At 39.2% G+C, this 17,643-nt stretch overlaps 1 protein-coding gene across 1 annotated transcript; it reads left to right on the top strand.

The window, feature by feature from the left end:
* The first annotated feature begins 2,251 nt into the window (after window positions 1–2,251).
* On the top strand, window positions 2,252–16,132 carry LOC115823765 (von Willebrand factor A domain-containing protein 7-like). Its single transcript, XM_030787793.1, has 15 exons — window positions 2,252–2,437; window positions 2,844–3,116; window positions 3,306–3,399; window positions 3,516–3,644; window positions 3,969–4,155; window positions 4,376–4,548; window positions 4,896–5,011; window positions 5,183–5,299; window positions 5,987–6,157; window positions 6,696–6,828; window positions 6,921–7,073; window positions 7,230–7,322; window positions 7,455–7,723; window positions 8,041–8,369; window positions 16,117–16,132. Exons 1-15 carry the CDS (start codon window positions 2,252–2,254, stop codon window positions 16,130–16,132), a joined length of 2,439 nt encoding a protein of 812 aa, XP_030643653.1.
* The last annotated feature ends 1,511 nt before the right edge of the window (window positions 16,133–17,643 follow it).

Here is a 17,643-nt window from a genome sequence, read left to right on the forward strand (position 1 = left end):
GAATACTACTGCAATTATTTATGTGTTACTCTTGTCCCAAGCCTGCCAAAGAAAATCCCTAACAGCCTCTTATTGTAATGGCAATAAAGTTGACTTCAGGTTTGACTTTGACAAATCCATCTAAAAATTCAGTTTATTCTCGATTATTCTGAGAATAGATCCAATAAGCTGATATTAAAATAAGGACACATAGTTACAAAGCAGTTTTACATGTCTTGTGTTGGATCTGTCTCAGGAGCATGAATCTTTTTTTGTGTGACCCATACTCAGTGGAACTAACCAACTAGGCTCAGGTACAAGTGTACCTGAACAATGTCATGTAGTGGCTGACCATCAGCAATCACCAAAGTGGCTTTGTGCATACTGATTGCCCCCACCTGACAGGCACATCGGCCGCAAGCCAGAGACAGAGGTATAGCCTCAATCTTCCACATTAATAGCACACTGCCCAAAGTGCTCAGCTTCTGCAGCCAGTAAATCACCAGCAACTGGTTCATTCCTCTATGAAAGACACATCTTGTTTGTAAGCAATACAGAAAGGCTGTGAACATATTTTAACGTCCATGTTTTTAACTCTAATCTCATATTGAGCACATATTAAAAAAAATGAATGGGTCTTCCATGTAACTCATAATTTGGTTCCAGGAAAAAAAAACAAAAAAACAATTATGTGAGCCATAGGCCACATAGTTGTCTTAAAAGAGTTGTCTTTCAGCGCCACTTCAGCATGAAACAATCAGAGGCGCGGCTGCTGGTCTATAAATTCCAAAGAGACAGCTCTCAGGTTGCCCATATATGAATTTGTTTAGACACTACTTTGATGCTTATATGTAATGTCAACCTGTCAAACTTGTCATGTGCATGTATCGTATGCTTTTTGCATGCAGTGGGGGTTGTTCCCCTTTCTATATAAGCAGTAACAAGACAGGCAGATGATTTAAGTTCTGAGAGCACTTGAACGACCGTGAATCTAACGAAGATTTAAACAAGGTATGACTTCACCTTATGACTGATCTGTAGATATTCACTGACTTTGTAAATTGTTATTTTGTAAATGTAATTTTGAATGAGTTGAAAAAAAAAACAAAAAAAAACTTTTTTTTTAAAGTTTTCCATATCGGGACAGTATAAGTACAAGAGTGATAAATACCATACAACTATGATAGCAAACACATATATACATTTGTACAAACAAGCATCTGTAATTAAAGCATAACTCATGAGTGCATATGAAGCTATATTATAAAATCTCTAGCTGAATTACAATAGTAACAAAAAAGTTGCACTCGATGTTTGTTTGTTTGTTTGTTTGTTTGTTTGTTTTTAATTCAAAATGACTCTGTGACAAAATGTTTATCTGGGGGAAGTGCTAATAAGAGAAACTGACAAAACTGTAGCAAGTTTGGTAAGTACTATGCCACCATTGGTGGGAAAGCCAATGAAACCATACAAAATTTATCTACAGATGATATATCAGTGGCCTCAATCACAAATAGAATGTTATACAATTAACCACATCATTCAATGAAATACAAACAGCGTTGCAATGCTCTACTGTGTAGTGTTAACTCCTCGAGGAAAGAACCGCCCCCAACTACAGTGACAGATTCATTAATAAAAACTCAAAATGTCTAAATACGAGCATCACAATTTCAGAATAAATCTTCAACTGTAAATATCACAGTTTCACACATGCTATTCGGATAAAAATAAAAAAAGACAGCATACAATATTGATTCAAAATATCACCTCAAACATTTTAAACGTGGGAAGTGTGCATTTTACAGGACGTCACTAAAAAGTTGAGAGCAAAGATATGATCATTATACAAAAACATCAACATCAACATATTTTAGTCATCGATACTAAATAAGCATCTCAGAATAAAGATATAGCCACGAAAAGTCACAATATACAGATGCAGAGGGCGAAGAGTGCGTTGGTCGGAAGACGCTATGCACTTCACTGTTGTATTGGTGCATTGTTGACATTGATGAGGACACTATCTCGAGATAGTTCAGTAACTCAAAAAGATATTACAGCAAATGAAACATGAAATTCAATTTCCCTCTTCATCACAAAACAGCAGTCAGTAATGGCCTAAAACAGTATGACGTTCAATAACTTTCGTAAACTGCACTGCAATAATGCACACAAATCAGCCTACTTCTATAAATCATCCGGTTACTCGATTTTTAAAGAAAAGGTCGTTTTCAATTTGCCAATATTCTACCTGTCACAGGAAGTAACAATGACCGCCAATCCTTTGATCATCACTGCTGTACTTCTCCTTGTTCAATCTGGAGCCCTGGCTTTCAAGATTGTCCTTGACTTCAGTTCAATGTCACATCAGGAAATCACAAAGTCAGCTATTCTCCAAGCGACTGCAGAGGTGTGTAAGGCACGTGCTGAGCAACTGGGACAGAACTTCGTGCTGGTAGGTTGGCTGACCACCAATATCTGTGAGTGCAGGTTCATCCTAAATTTATGTATTTTGTGTTGGAATTCCAAAAAAATTCAAGAGTTAGCCAGTTACACTTGGTGAGTCATAAATGAATTATTGAGTGAGTGAGTTGCAAGTGAAGTGCATTAGGTACTTTGCATCTAAAAATAAATAAAGTAAGAAATAAGCAAATTAGCTTTCGACAAGTGAGATCACTTAATGTTTCACCGAAACTGACCCTTTGTTCTTGGAAGAATTTAATTTAAAACACTTCATCCAGCGGTTCTGCACAATGGATTGCTTTTCGGCGTTTTTCTTTTCGTACACAACAGTATGAATATGTAATAAATACAGGTGGTCAAAGATTCAGAGAGAACTTTTTTTTTTCTTTTTTTAACAGCCAAATCCACTGACCGTTAAATCGCTAGCAGCGGCATGCTCATATCCACAAGCAGCAAGAAAATTCCAAAGCGTCATCGATGATATCAAAGACGAAAACAGAGATGTTGATATTCGACACTTTTTTAACACAGAATATCACTTCGACGACGAGAGTTTTTTGCAGGGACGCGATATCATCACGCAGGGAGTGAGCACTGTCAAAGCGAATATTCAGCAAAAGAATTTTGAGACAGCCAGGGAAACACTTGGAGAGATACTACATCCTTTACAGGTGAAACTGACCAAAAAAAGTGAAGAAATACGTACTTACAAAATATCATTTCATTCAAAGATTTCTTAGGAAACACATAAAACCTTGGGCTCAGTTATCTAAACTAGAGATCACTGTAATATTTCAGTGTTATAGTTAGTCTTTTTTAGCCTTTACATTAAATAACATTACGGCACACTGACTTCACAGGACTTCTACAGTCACAGTAACTGGATAGAGCTGGGAAACCAGTCTCCATACAGAAACTTGATCAAACCAGACCTCCCAATTAACAACATTGCCGGTACGACACACTACAGGTTGTATGGTCTGTGTTGTGCAGTACAAAATGTAAGGGGGGGGGGGGGGGGGGGTATTTGTACATATTGAAATGTAATGCATTTATAATTTCTCCCCCAGACAAGAGTACCCCAACTTGTAGGAGCTGTGTTGATGATAACTGTACCGGAAATATACTGGAAAGCATCATTACTGAGAAGAAGCTAACGTCAGGATACTTCAGCGCCACCGATACAATCAAACCTTATGGTATACAATTGCTTACTGAATCCTCACACTGGAGGTAGCCAAGACCAGAAAGAAAAACATGTAGTTGTTTATTAACATCCTCCATTAAGGACAACATGAAGAGATACAGATAAAGAAAAATGTATTGGCCAGTCACAATATCCAGTTGTTATATTTCCTTCAATGTTAATTTTAAATACTGTGTTTTATTTCAGAAAATAACTTTTGTGATTAGCCTTTTATACTTCTTCCATCAGCCATATATCAGCCCTGGTTAAAGACATTTTAGCTTCTTTCAAGAAACCCCAAATATTTTACCAGGTTGATTCATTTTGATGACTACAGGAAAGTGTAGCCACGGAGGATCACTTGATAAGACCAAAGAAACTGAGCCCGTTGGAGGGATCAATAAAGACAGCTTCGGCTCTGACCATGGCCACCTACACCTCCAGGCTGCAAACATGGCCATTGCCGCCACCAAAGAACTGTTAGAAGACATTGGGGCCTCAGTCGGGATCAACAACTTCCTCAGGTAATAGACAAATGTGTAAAAGAGAAAACAGAAAGCAGAGGACATGTAGACTGTGAAGGACACAGCGAGAAATAAAAGGGGTGCCAGAAGCGAGATATCGATACACTGTTGCTTCAGAATAAGTTTTCTATTTTTCTTTGCGTCTTTTCTTTCTTTCTTTCTTTCTTTCTTTCTTTCTTTCTTTCTTTCTTTCTTTCTTTCTTTCTCTCCGCTGTCTCAGATTGATGGGTATCTCTCAGACATTTAGTGTCCTGTGTGTCGTGATTGACACCTCCAAGAGTATGGCCGATGATATTGCTGAGGTGAAACGCATCATCTCATTGATCATTGACGGCAAGAAAGGCACCGCAGATGAACCCTCTGAATACATCCTGGTTACATTTAATGACCTTGGTGAGACATTGTCACTGTGATTAAAAATTACAACTTTCAGTTCTCTAATAGCAGCAGTGTATAATTTAAATGAAGTAAAGAAGTTTTAAAATGAAAGTGAGGGAGGAACATAGCAGAAGAAAAACCTGCACAAAAATGTATGAACTATTTGTTTGAACTTGCATGTAAGTGAATCATCAATAAAGATTGTCATTCTATTTTCTAGGACTTTTCGTGTAAAAATATTCCAGAGGGTTTTTTGGAAACTTATGCAAAAAAAAAAAAAAAAGAAAACACATGAAATTAATCTAAAGACCGACTACACAATTTGGTGAAACACTTTGTTTATTTCCTATTGATTATCTCAGACTTTGGGCCACTGACAAAGACCACAGACGCTGAAGAATTCAAAAGACTTCTAAATGCGATTTCTGCTTCCGGAGAAGCAACAGCTACTGCTAAGAAATGCCTGTCGGGTCTTTGGGTATAATTCTTTTACAACTAAACAATTAAGTGTATGATTACTCAGAGACATAAATATGTCAAACCAAAGAGGATGCCCTTCCTCAAAGCAGAACTTTCCAGCTCTGCATTTAGTTTTGATTCTTCTCACAAATATTAAATCTCTTATCTTTACTCTCTTTGAACCTCTCAGCTGGCACTGACAGGAGCCCCACACAGATCTGAAATGTTTGTTTTCACTGATGCTGAACCAGAGGATGTTGAGCTGAAAAGCACAGTGTTGGCACTAATTGAAAGCACAAAATCAACAGTGAGTATCTAAGTAACTGCCTGAACCATGGTTTGTCTCACAACAGGGTCCTTACAAATAGTTCATTCAAAATGATCTGCAGTTGTGTTATATGTGTGTTATGTGCTCCATTTCCCATGGTGTCTCTCAAATACAACCACACAGTCAGACCATAACAGCAAACTAGTAATATTTAAATTCAGATGCATTGAAGATACATTGCATGAGCTTGTTCAAAAGCAACCCACGACAGCTGCCTCTACAGATATAATGTATATAATCGTATACATTTTATACATATTATAATCATATAATATAATGAAATATAATAATTTTCTTTCTGATTTGAAACTACACTTGGCTGGCTTATTAATTTATCATAGTGTTAAGATACAAGACAGGTTAAACTACATATTCCTCCCACAAAAAATTTAAACCATGTCTTAACCACATCAATCTGTTTCCGAACCTACTGCGTGGATATTCATAAAACAACGAACTTTCATAACAACAGCAGGAAGAGGGTGAGGCTTCTTCTCCCTCAGTGGTATTCGTGGTGGGTTGTGGCCCGGGTATAGCTTGTTTTCAATAGTATAAGCATATTCGGTAGTACAGAAAAAAGTAAGTATTCAAAATGATTTGGACTGCATGTCAGATACACTGTTCAATGTTCATGAATTACATTCATCTTCATCTCTCATCATGTAGGTGAATTTTCTTCTAACTAATGCTCTCTCTGCACAAAGCCATGTGTCCAACCCATCAAATCAGCTTTATCAGGAACTTGCTGAAGCTTCAGGCGGGCAGGCCATTGAGGTTTCCAAGGGTATGCTACCTCAGGCCTCCAGCATCATTGAGGACACCGTCAGTTCAGAACTGGTAATGACATGAGACCATAGTTTCTCTTTAGGAGGGTATCAGTTGTTCAGAGTTTTGTCATTCATTTTTCAAACAGGTGCATTGAGGCCCCTCAGTACATGAGTATGGTTTTACTGAACATTATGTACTAGGAGGGATTTCAAGAAACAAACTTATTATTCATTTCTTTGTTGCTGAGGAGAGGGATACAGGCCAAAAAAGGACATACTTCAGTACCAAAACAGCCTAAAATAAATCTATTTACCCATAAATACGATTGTTTGCCACCAGAAAATGCAGGCCTATCACTGAGGGGTGGAGTGAAACTGTGTGAAGCACACATTTGTTAATTGTAACCAAACTACTTTGGTTGGAGATATGACTCATAGTTACGCTAACTGGAGGCAAAATCATAATTATGTTAAATTCCTTCTGGCTTTAGGAGAAATGGCATTTAAAAGATTGTATTTGCCAAACTAGTTATAGCAGGGAGAAAGGTACTGAGAAATCTATTTGTGTCAGATCTAATTGTTGGAATAATTTTTCTCTGTGGTACCAGGTCATGCTGTTTTTTGCGGTGCGGAACCAATCAGCTGCAGAAGATTTCTCCTTCCTCGTAGACTCCTCTGTTACAAATCTTACTATCTACATCACTGGCTTTTCATCAAATTTCACTATTACAAGCCCTTCAGGTAAAAATGCTGAATATGCTGAAAGTCTTGGGTCCACATATTCTGATGAATCTTAAATGACGAGGTTGTACTTTATCATCTAACCCCTACAGGAATGTCCCAGTATAGTACTGAGTCAAACGGAACTCTGGGAATGATTCAGACTTCAGGGAATTTCCATACAATAAGACCACACAGCAAGAATGGAACAGGACTGTGGCAAATCAGTGTTAATTCCACTCAACCATTCACGGTGAAAGTCACCGGTAAAAGAAATATAAATCTACAGTTTGTTTTTTACTAGCAAAACAAAAGAGTCATAAAACATATTTTTAAAATAGATGAATGCTTTATCATTGTTTTTACTTATTGTTGTATACTTGTTGTCAGTGTTTGAACTCTTGTTTATCATTTGCTCCCAGGACAGAGCGTGACTGACTTCCTTTTTGACATTGTGGAGGTCGTCCAGGACCCTGTTCCAGGATACACAGCGTTAGACAGCAGGCCCCAAACCAGTAAGACAGCATTTATCCATCAAAAGAGTGATTCTTTTGAGTGATCATTTCTTAAAATTTTACTTAGTCTCTCTCTCACCCTCCAGTCACAGATGCTTTAATGAATGTCATTTTCCATCCCTTTACTCATAGGTGGGAATGTAACATTGCTGCTGTCAGTAACAGGAGGTGACTCCTTGAAGTTGACAGAAGTAGCTGTTGTTGAGACAATGGGCACAGAAACAGTTAACGGAAGCCTGGAAGATCAGGGCAATGGACAATACCTGGCGACCTTTAACACTGTACCACGTGGCTCTTTTGGTATTCATGTGACTGGGCAGTATAGCTCCATTCAATCCTCCCAAATTAGCTTCCAGAGATACTCCTCTACCCAACTAAGAACCTCCGGCGTGTCAGTCTCGGTGAGTGCACGGACCATGTGACAAACATTAGCATTCCATCCTGAATTTTCACTGATTGTTTCAAAGGCGGTATCAGTATGAATTGCCTTGAGAGAGGAACTGTAAGCTTGTTTATGCCCCTCCAGTCCAAATAAAGGTCATTGTTTACATTTGAGAAAAGAAAGGGAGATGAGCCTTTTTTAGAGTGCTTAATGTTAGTAACAATGCTTTGAATGCTCAGCACTTCCCCAGAGTTTCAAAGCATGACTGATGACCCCTACTTTTCCACTTTACTGACACAACAGTGCTGTCTTTTTATTCGCTCTGAATGTTTCCAGGCTGTGGCAAATGGAACATGGACACCTGGAACGACTTTCAGCCTGCCCTTCACGGTTGAAACCAGCCAATCAGGGGGCAGCTTCAGCATCACAGTCAGGAATGACCGATTGTACAATATGACTTTCCCCAGTTCGTTGGTCATTGGTAACGGGGGCAGGGCCAATGGTACAGTAACCCTCACTGCTCCCTCAGACACTCCCTCTGGCACCGACGTCACACTGACCATTGAGGCTGCAGCTCCCGGTGACTCAGACTCCAACTATGTTGTGTTGCGTCTCTCTGTGGTGGCTGGAGTGGGACCAGCCATGTCCCTGTCTCTGAGCCTCTGGTTTGTCATGATGATCCTCTCTCTAAACCAGTTTTTATCATTTTAAAAGGGGAATGCAGAGCATTTTCATCATCCATACTGTAGCGTTACTTTTACAAGTCAGACAGTGTAACCAACTGTTTGGAAAAGCCCAGCATTCAGAACATATACAAGAGACCTGGAGGGGAACTGTTTAAATGAGTGGCTCTAATGCCACTTTTGGTATTTACCAAAGTAATTTTTTTTTTAAATGATCACTTTCGCTGTATTTTTCTGAAATGTTTAAATGTATGGCCCACATGCTGTCTGTGTAATTCACTCTTTCTACCTTCAACTGTTGTAGTATTTGTATCTCATCAGTTACTGAACTTAGCCATGGCACTTACACCACAGCCAGCTCCTTAACAACTACATGCTTGGGGTTGTATATTGTCTCAATTTGTATGTCAATTTGTATAGAAGTATCTGCTAAATGAATAAACGTAAATGTAATCACTGCCAAGTTGCAATCGTCCTTTTTTGTTGTTTCAGAAACCACATGGGCATATTAACTGTTTGCTTGCTGAGCGAAAATCCAAGCTGGCTTCAGCATTTCATTCCTCCATATTAGAGCTGAAGCAAAAGCAAATATGAGACTGCCTTGTGTTTCTATATATCCAAACCCTGAGACCTTCTTCAAAAAGCACAACACTCTATTACTTGATGAACTTCGTTAATTCATTCATTCATTCACTCATTCATTGTTTGAGTCACTTATCCTAATTAGGGTCACAGGAGGTGCTGGAGCCTATCCCAGCGGTCATTGGGGCGAAAGGCGGGGAAACACCCTGGACAGCTTGCCAGTCCATCGCAGTTGATCAGCTTTAGATGTATTTAATTGATGCTGCATTTTGTCTAAATATTCTGTAGCAGATTTAGTAAGTAATGCACCACGCTCAGTTATGAAATTGGAACCCCAATACAACAATTACCTAGGTCTGGTACATCAGTGGCCACAAAGCACTCAGAAAGTAGTACAGTCTGCAACATTTTATTATTAGAGTATGACAATTTCAGATTTTTTTTTAATATCAATGCCAAAATTCCAAACATATGCAGGGTGATAAAAAAAATTCAAAGAAACAATAACACATCGATTTAAAATTTCACCTTAAAAATGTCAAATGTAGGAAAGGCTTATTTTACAGGAATGCCCAGACCTAACGCAACAGGAGCAATGAAAGCAAACAAAAAAGGTGAACAAACATTCCACCAATATACAAAAACCTCAACGTACTGTAGTCATCCCAATTAATCAGTCACCTCAGAATGCCATCATAGCCACATAAAGTCACAGCATACATATCCCATGGTATACATATGAGTGAATGGATTGGGAGACACTGTACACTAACCAGAACAGCTCAATAACACAAGGAAATATGAGACTTCACAAAGAACTCATTGAAACGCAAGGGCATATATAAGGCGTTTTCGGACTGAACAGTTCTGGGGACTCAGTGAGAGGACCTCCCCACTGGTGAGCTCCCCCTAGAACCACATACTTTCAAGGGCTTTTTTTCTGTTTGCATTCGCACCACCAGTAGGAACGCCGAAGTGTCGTAAACCGGCCGACGGTGGTATAGCGACTTCACACTAAGAGCTGTTGTTTTCATGGCACAGACAGCAAACAAGGAACAGGTGTAACTGATGGACTGGTAATGAGTCCAGTGATGCAATAATTTGAAGTCTAGCAAAGATAAGCGCTGATAGGTTGGACCAACAAGGGATGGTATCAAAGGTCAGAAACCAGATCCTATTTCACAGTTACATCATAGACAACTGTTTGAGATTTGTAGATTGTGAGCCAAGAACAAGTAAAAAAAAAATGAGTCATAGGAATAATTGCTAAAAAAAATCCTAACATGCCCTCTACTGGTAAAAGTCCTGTATTGCAGATATGGAACACCATATCAATCTGAACATACACAGTGGGTATACTGCTGTTACTAATTAATAATCCTCAGTGCTGTCTGTGGAGGGGTTATGAGGAAGGTAAGGTGAGTATGGAGCGTCTAGGGTTCAGACTACATATGTCATCAATTACAAAACACAATGGTTATTACAAGGGTTAAAAACAGCACACAAAGTCATAATTATGGAGTGGATATTATATTAGTTTAACATTTTTTACATGCCACAGACAACGAGGAATATTTCTACTCTCTGAAATAATGCTCTTTCTTCTGCAGAGGGTTAGTGACACATTTTCAGCTGTGAAAGTGTATTCATATCCATTACTCCTTTGAGGAACAACACATGAAAAGAGACCACCTTGTGACTTTCTGCCACATGACAGTGGAATCACCGCATGCCATTTCCTTATGGACTGTAGTGAGCAGGATTAAACATAAGTCCTAATGGCTAGGCTGATATAGGTAGGCACAGTTCCACTGGCAACTCTGAATGGAAGTATCAGGGACATAAACTTGATGTGGGCAGATACTGAGAGCTGGAGGAGGGAAATTAACAGGGGACTTTGACTTCAGGCCAGACATACTGAAGCATTTGGATCATCTGCAGTGGTTTAACAGCGCATGCTGGTGGGTCTGCCATAAGACAGGTGCAGACAGGTCCGCTCCTGCACAAGGAGTTGGGCTGCATTTTCTGAAAGGTAATGGTTTGATTTTCTTGATGTTTTGCAGAGTGAATCTGCATGACCTAGAAGTTGCCATAATTTGATCACTGAAGGCTAACTAGTTGAGTATCATTATCCTTAAGTTTCCAGCTGGATGATGATGATGATGATGATGATGATGATGATTCCAGCTGAATGATGAGCCAAGCTGAACAGCGATGCTATGTTGAACCAAAGGGCTGGCCGGGTTGACAAGATATTCTGTCTTCGATAGGTCAAGCTGGAGGTGGCATTCCTTCATCCAGGCTGCGATGTCAGTGAGGCATGCAGAAATTCATGCTGAAACTGTAGTGTCTGTCTTCTGGAGGGGAGGACAGGTATAGCAGGGTATAATTAGCATATAAATGGTAGGAGAAGCCACGTACCTGGATGACTAAGCCTAATGAGGCAGTGTATAGTGGGAAAAGGAGTGGTCCAAGAACCAATCCTTGCAGCACTTCACTTGTTGCCCGATGTGATTTAGATACCACACCTCTCCATAACACCCTGTAGGATCTAACCGAGAGACAGGATTCAGTCCATCTTAGTGCCCCATGATGCCATCATGAGAGATAGTGGACAAGCGGATTTGATGACTCATGATGTCAAAGACAGAGGACAGGTCCAGTAAAGGGAGAACTGAGGCTGCTGTTGCCACTGACAGGGTGTCCACAGTGGAATCTTTAAAGCTCTCTTTTAGCCAGTCAATACTTGTAACTAGAACACATACAAAAAGAAGGTATTCGCGTTTAAGGGTTTATCAAGGAAATTCACAAATGCAGCCTAAATCTGCATCTGTTGAATTGCATTCATAGAAACATTTTAACAATCCTGTGAAAGCTAACTTCATTCAGAGACTGGAAAGTATTTGTGAATGAGTTATTAGAGATGCAAACAGGTTGTCACACCAAAGAGGATATCCTTGCTCATAGCAGAACATTGTTTCATGTGAGACAGCCTTCACTTTCGATTCATTTCACACCAACAAATATTTAATCTCTCAACTCTTTTTGCATTTCTCACCTGGCACTGGAAGGAGCCCAACCCAGGTCTGAAATGTTTGTTTTCGCTGATGATGAATCGAAAGACAAGAGCTACAAAGCACATAATTGACAGCTGAAAGTGCAAAATTAATTGCGAGTATTCCAGTAACTGCCGCAAATATAATTTGTCTTGCAACAGGCTCCTGACAAAGAGATCATTCAAAATGATCTCAAGACGTGTTGTTGTTCTCTGTTTCACATACAGCAGATATAGCCAACAGTCAGAGGACAAGGAAGAACTTTTACTATTTTAAACACAGATTCTTCACATGTACATTACATAAGTTTAATTTTTAGAGGCAGTCCATGAATGTCAGCCATGTGTATGTCACGTTGTTTATAAGATAGGGATGGGACCCTCTATACTGATGTTTCGACGCTGTGTCGAGCTGCCGAAGCGCAGATGCAGAGCCAGCCCAATGCATAAGCAAACTAAGCGGCTGCTTAGGGCCCCCATGGCCACTAGAGGGCCCCTAAGCGCGGTTGAAATGTCCCACAAGAGAGCTTGAATATTTTTTTTCTTTCTTTCTTTTTTTGTGATATATTATATCAAAGGTAATCATACAAAAACGCTATATTATGCTAACGGCCTGGCGAGCTTGTACTACTGGTTTAATTGATTCCCTGCCTCTGTCAGAGCTGGTGTCACATTCATGCTCATGTGCACTGTAACGGATGTTAACTGCATTTGAAGCAAGCACAGTCAGACTAACGTTAGGTTACAGTCCTCAGCAACAAGAAAGTAGGTCTAATGTCGCAAAAAGGACATATCCTTCTGTTTATCTAAGTTATTTGATTTTAATTGCTGTTGATTGTTGTTCCTATGACGGAGTATTATGGCCACATTGAGGGGAAAAAAATCAGATTTTGAGAATAAGGTTTTAATATATTACGCAAATAAAGTCATAAATTTACGAGAAGATTAATAATATTACAAGAATAAAGTTGTAATTTTAGGCTGCATGTTATTTTAGAGTGGAAATGTCAGAAGAGCAGTCTGCCACCTGCGTTAATGTGAGGAAAGAAACTGTAAACCTCTGTTTGCTCAACAAGCAAAACCGCATTCATAAAATGTTTAATCGTAAGACTATTAAGTAAAGTTACCTGCTGACTGTTGACCTGTTTTGTGTGGCATGGCACGACACCTGAGACAAACAGCCGTTGCCTGAAGCAGGGTCAGGCTGCCATTGACTGTCCTGTCACCGATTTTGTTGGTTGTAATATATTTTCCTACAAATTATGTTGGGGTTTTTTTCTCAAAATTGCACCATTTTATTCTCATAATATTATGATTTTTCTAGTCAAATTACGACTTTATTCCCATAATATTACAACTCGTTTCTCGAAATATTATGACTTTATTCTCGTAATAGTATGACTTTTTTCTCAGTTATGACTTTATTTCCTCTATGGGGCCCTAATACTCCGTCATATGTTCTGCAGTTTGGCATGCAGCAAATTCTTTCAACCAAAACCAATTAAACAGGTTAACTTGTTTACAGTAAATGCAATGTCAACTGATTTATTTTGTTACTGTTCAGTACACCACGTTCAGTAGGCCTATGCCACTTAGTGCTGTATCACTTTGAATATTAAAGTGCAAATTAACACCAGATCACTCTTGTGAGCTTGCTACCTTTTAAAATTAAAAAGCATAGAACGGTAAAAACATGCCAGGCTGGCATTGGCAACACAGCAACACAACTAATAAAACGGATAATGGGTGTGTTAGATTTACAGTAGGTGTGCAAAAGATCAAGCACTGACAATAGTCACTAGTATTGGCAGCACCGAGGCGGTGGGGGACCCTAAATCAAATTCTGCTCAGGGCCCCATAAAGGCTTGGGCCAGCCCTGCCCAGAAATTTTGAAACACTGCTCTGAAATGTGGTTGAAAACGCCTGTGTCATGTGACCATGGCTAAGTGAAGCTTCGGTGCATTTCAGCCCTGTTTCGAAGCCCTGTTTTGACAGATGGCATACCTGCTGCTCCTATGTTTGATTGGCAGTGTCTGGAACAAACCTAATCACACATCTGTAAAAGTCAAGCAAACACATCCCAACTTATGAAAGCCCTAAGATGCCATGAATCTACATTTAATTTAGATTCCATTTTCCCATGATAACGTGTTATTTTTCTTTGTTTTCTCGAGATCTCGACTTATTTATGTCCTTATCACGAAATAACAGAACTTTTCTTGAGATAACAATTAATTCATTCAAGATCTCAAGAAAACAACTGTTTTCCCACGATAACACAATAATAGTCAAGTGGCCCGTCCCTTGAGAAGGAGCAAGTGCATGTCGGTGCGCTCTCTCCCTCAAACTTTTGGAAATGGATGAACCATGCTATGCTGCATTGAGGGAGAGAGAGATACCCAAGGACAACCTCACCATCCTGCACTGGACAGGCCACCTCACAGACTTGATCATTATATATCATTTTCCTGAGATATCGAATTAATTATGTCATTATCACAAGTAAATAAAGTTTCGTTATATCGTGATAATCACATAACACGTTATCAAGAGAATAAGAGTTCAAATGTAAACTGATGGCATCTTAGGGCTTCCATACAACTTTGAGGGCTTTTGTGAAAGGAGAGAGATTCTGAGAGATAGAGACATAGCGACATATAGCAATTGAAAGTGTGATTTTGTGAGTGATAGTTGGGCTAGATATAAGGCTACTGACACATATTGATTGACAGGCTAGTGAGAGACAGACAGTTAGGCTAGATATACAGTCAGTAGTGTAGTGACATATATATATATATATATTAATGTATGCTTCTGTTCTTAGGACACATGATCCTCTGGTTTACTGGCAGGAGCGATGTACTGTATATTTGCACCTTTCTGTAATGAAAAAAAAAATGCATGCCAGAAACAAGTGTTCCATGTGATTGATTTTTTTTCCAAGGCTGAGGAGGTAATTTGTAAAAAGAAAAAAAAAGAAAAACAAGGAGCCAAAGTTAAGAGGGGGAAAACGAAAGGAACAGGGAAATGAGAGGAGCAGGGCGTGACAGTGTAGCATGATAATTATCTTTCAGAACTGAAACTCAACTAGGCTGACTTATTCATTTGTCATAGAACTACATATTCCTGCCAAAAAAAAAGTTAAACCACATATGTGCTTCCTTTTATGACTCACTGAGTCAGTATTTACAAAACACTTTAGAGGTTATCCCTGATGACCGTGCTGAAAGCTAGTTTTGTGGTGAGATTGTCCCTACATCAAAGGAAGAATGGGGAAATTTACTTTCAGGTTTGTGTGTCGGTGTTATTTGCGACCTGAGGTATTTTAATGTCCCACTGTAAGATGCCCTCTGAATGTTGACCCTGGTTCACAGCATAAAAAAATATTCTAAACTAATAACACTGTGCCAACTGTTATACAACTGTGTGGTTAAGGGTATGATACCGTCACAGAGATCAGGCAATGAGGTTAGTTTTTTCAAATTTTTTTTTTTTTTTTCTGTATGGTAGTTTTCAAAATCAGACACTATCTATACATGGTCCCAGAGTTGGAAATCAATCCTAATTGGTCACAATTTTCCGCAGTTTACACAACCTTGCTTCCAGTTTTACACTTAGGAATATAAAATATCCATTCAGCTTATCAGTCCTTCAGACTAGCCCAAAATGCACTTAGGAATAACAGTGGTTATGCAAATATATTGGAAATTAATTTATATCAGGTAGAGGTCAACAAAGGTCAGAACCCTTTTTTCCTCAAAAGAACAAGGTCCTTCAGTCATCTGATAAAATTTGTAAAAAAAAAAAAAAAAAAAAAAAAGTTATGAAAGGGTAAATTATGCAAAACTGTAGCTCAGCTGTGTTCAGAAAGTCACCATGATGTTATGATTCCTAACAAAAGGGTTACGAATAGATAGTACTAGTTCTATTTCCAATTTTAGAATGTCTCATCGTGGCAGTTGGTCAAAACAAGTTGTACTGAAATGCTGATTGGACACACTTGCCTTTGGCATGGTTTCGTGGAAAAGCAATGAAACATGATTTGCACTCTGTATGCTCTCTGTGGCATTTGTGGTGTTTCTTATATTTCAGGAAGCAGAATAATTAGCGCCAATATGATGTCAAATAGATCTATTTAACCATGAAAATTATCATTTGTCACCAGACAACGGAGCTCTTGTTGAGCAGCGGCGCCAGCCACTTTGAAACACACATCATAGGCATTTCACTCACTTTCACTTTCACTTCAGCTTGACATGCTGAATAAACACACCATCTGGATTGTTGCCAAGTCATACATGCCTGGAGATGTTAGACTGGCCCGGCGTGTGAATGACTTCAAAAGATGATTCAAGCCTCTCTGCTGTTCTAATAAGACATGCCAAAGCGTTTAAAGAGGAGGTGGGTAGAATGTGGAAAAAATATCACTTAATCACTTTGCTTATAGCTGTAATTTTTTAGAAAAAGCGCCTCAAGACAGTCGTCATGATGAAGTATTAATCCGATAGGGGTCTGCACTTGCTTAGTTGCTATACGCCAAAAGAATGTATCTGATGCAAGACAGTCAGAAACAAATCCCCCCTCACACCCTAACAGCCTTGCACTTGGCCAAAGGCTTCTTAGTAGCTCATACTGTACATGTTGACTTTGCTGGCCCAGCAGAGTAGAAAACATTCCAGGTTGCGGTAGATAAGCACAGCAAGCTACTGCTCTTGTTCCTGTGTCAGCTCCGAGTAGGGAGTGCTGTTACCTTTGCAAGAGAACAATGCTCACCTTTGCTGACTTACTGGTGTAAAGGGCGGGCCAAGAGAAGGGCACAGAGACAGGAGTGGCAGCGCAGAATCTTTACAGTTTATTGCACAATGCGTCCGTTCATTGTGGGAAAAAAAGAAATTAAACTTTGCAAATTGAAAGTGAAACCAAAAAGTCAAAACAAAATGATTCTTACATAACAAAAAAAAAAGTCTGCTCTGGCCTCCAGTGATGGAGGTCTACAAACAGCAGAAAGGAAAGCCTCAAAGGGAAAAAAATGAATAAGCCATGCTCAGGTACATTGGGACAAAAGACAGGCCCAAGAGACAGGGACAAAGACAGCTAAACACAGGGAGCTCCCACACATATATATAGTTTGGTGACCCGCACCAAACAACAGACAGAGGGGGTGACTAACAACAGAGCATGGCCAATAAACAAATATCTAAGGTTATAATCAAACTAATACATTCAAATGAAATTTACATAATCATACACCGGTTATTTAACCAATAATCTTATTAAAGAAAACAAAACCAACATATTAAGAACATTCAGGAAACACGGGTGGATGTCTGGTCCCCTCAGATAGTTAATGATGGTACGATCCTCCTTGCATCTGGGAACCCAATAAAGAACTCGTGTTTCCGCACGTACCCCTTTCCACGACGGACCAATCTGGAGAGATGACTAGGCAGGTAACAATGAATAATGGTGGGTAACAGAATCTTTCAGCAACCAAGTTTGTGCACTTAACCGGGAAACTGAAAGAAAATAAAAGGTTGTGGACAAATGATAGTTTATGTTATCTATTGCAGATTTGTGTGTATGTGATAAATGAGGTGGAAACTAAACTGATGCAGTGGC

Source organism: Chanos chanos, chromosome 11, assembly GCF_902362185.1.
Source record: "Chanos chanos chromosome 11, fChaCha1.1, whole genome shotgun sequence".
Classification (NCBI taxonomy): domain Eukaryota; kingdom Metazoa; phylum Chordata; class Actinopteri; order Gonorynchiformes; family Chanidae; genus Chanos; species Chanos chanos.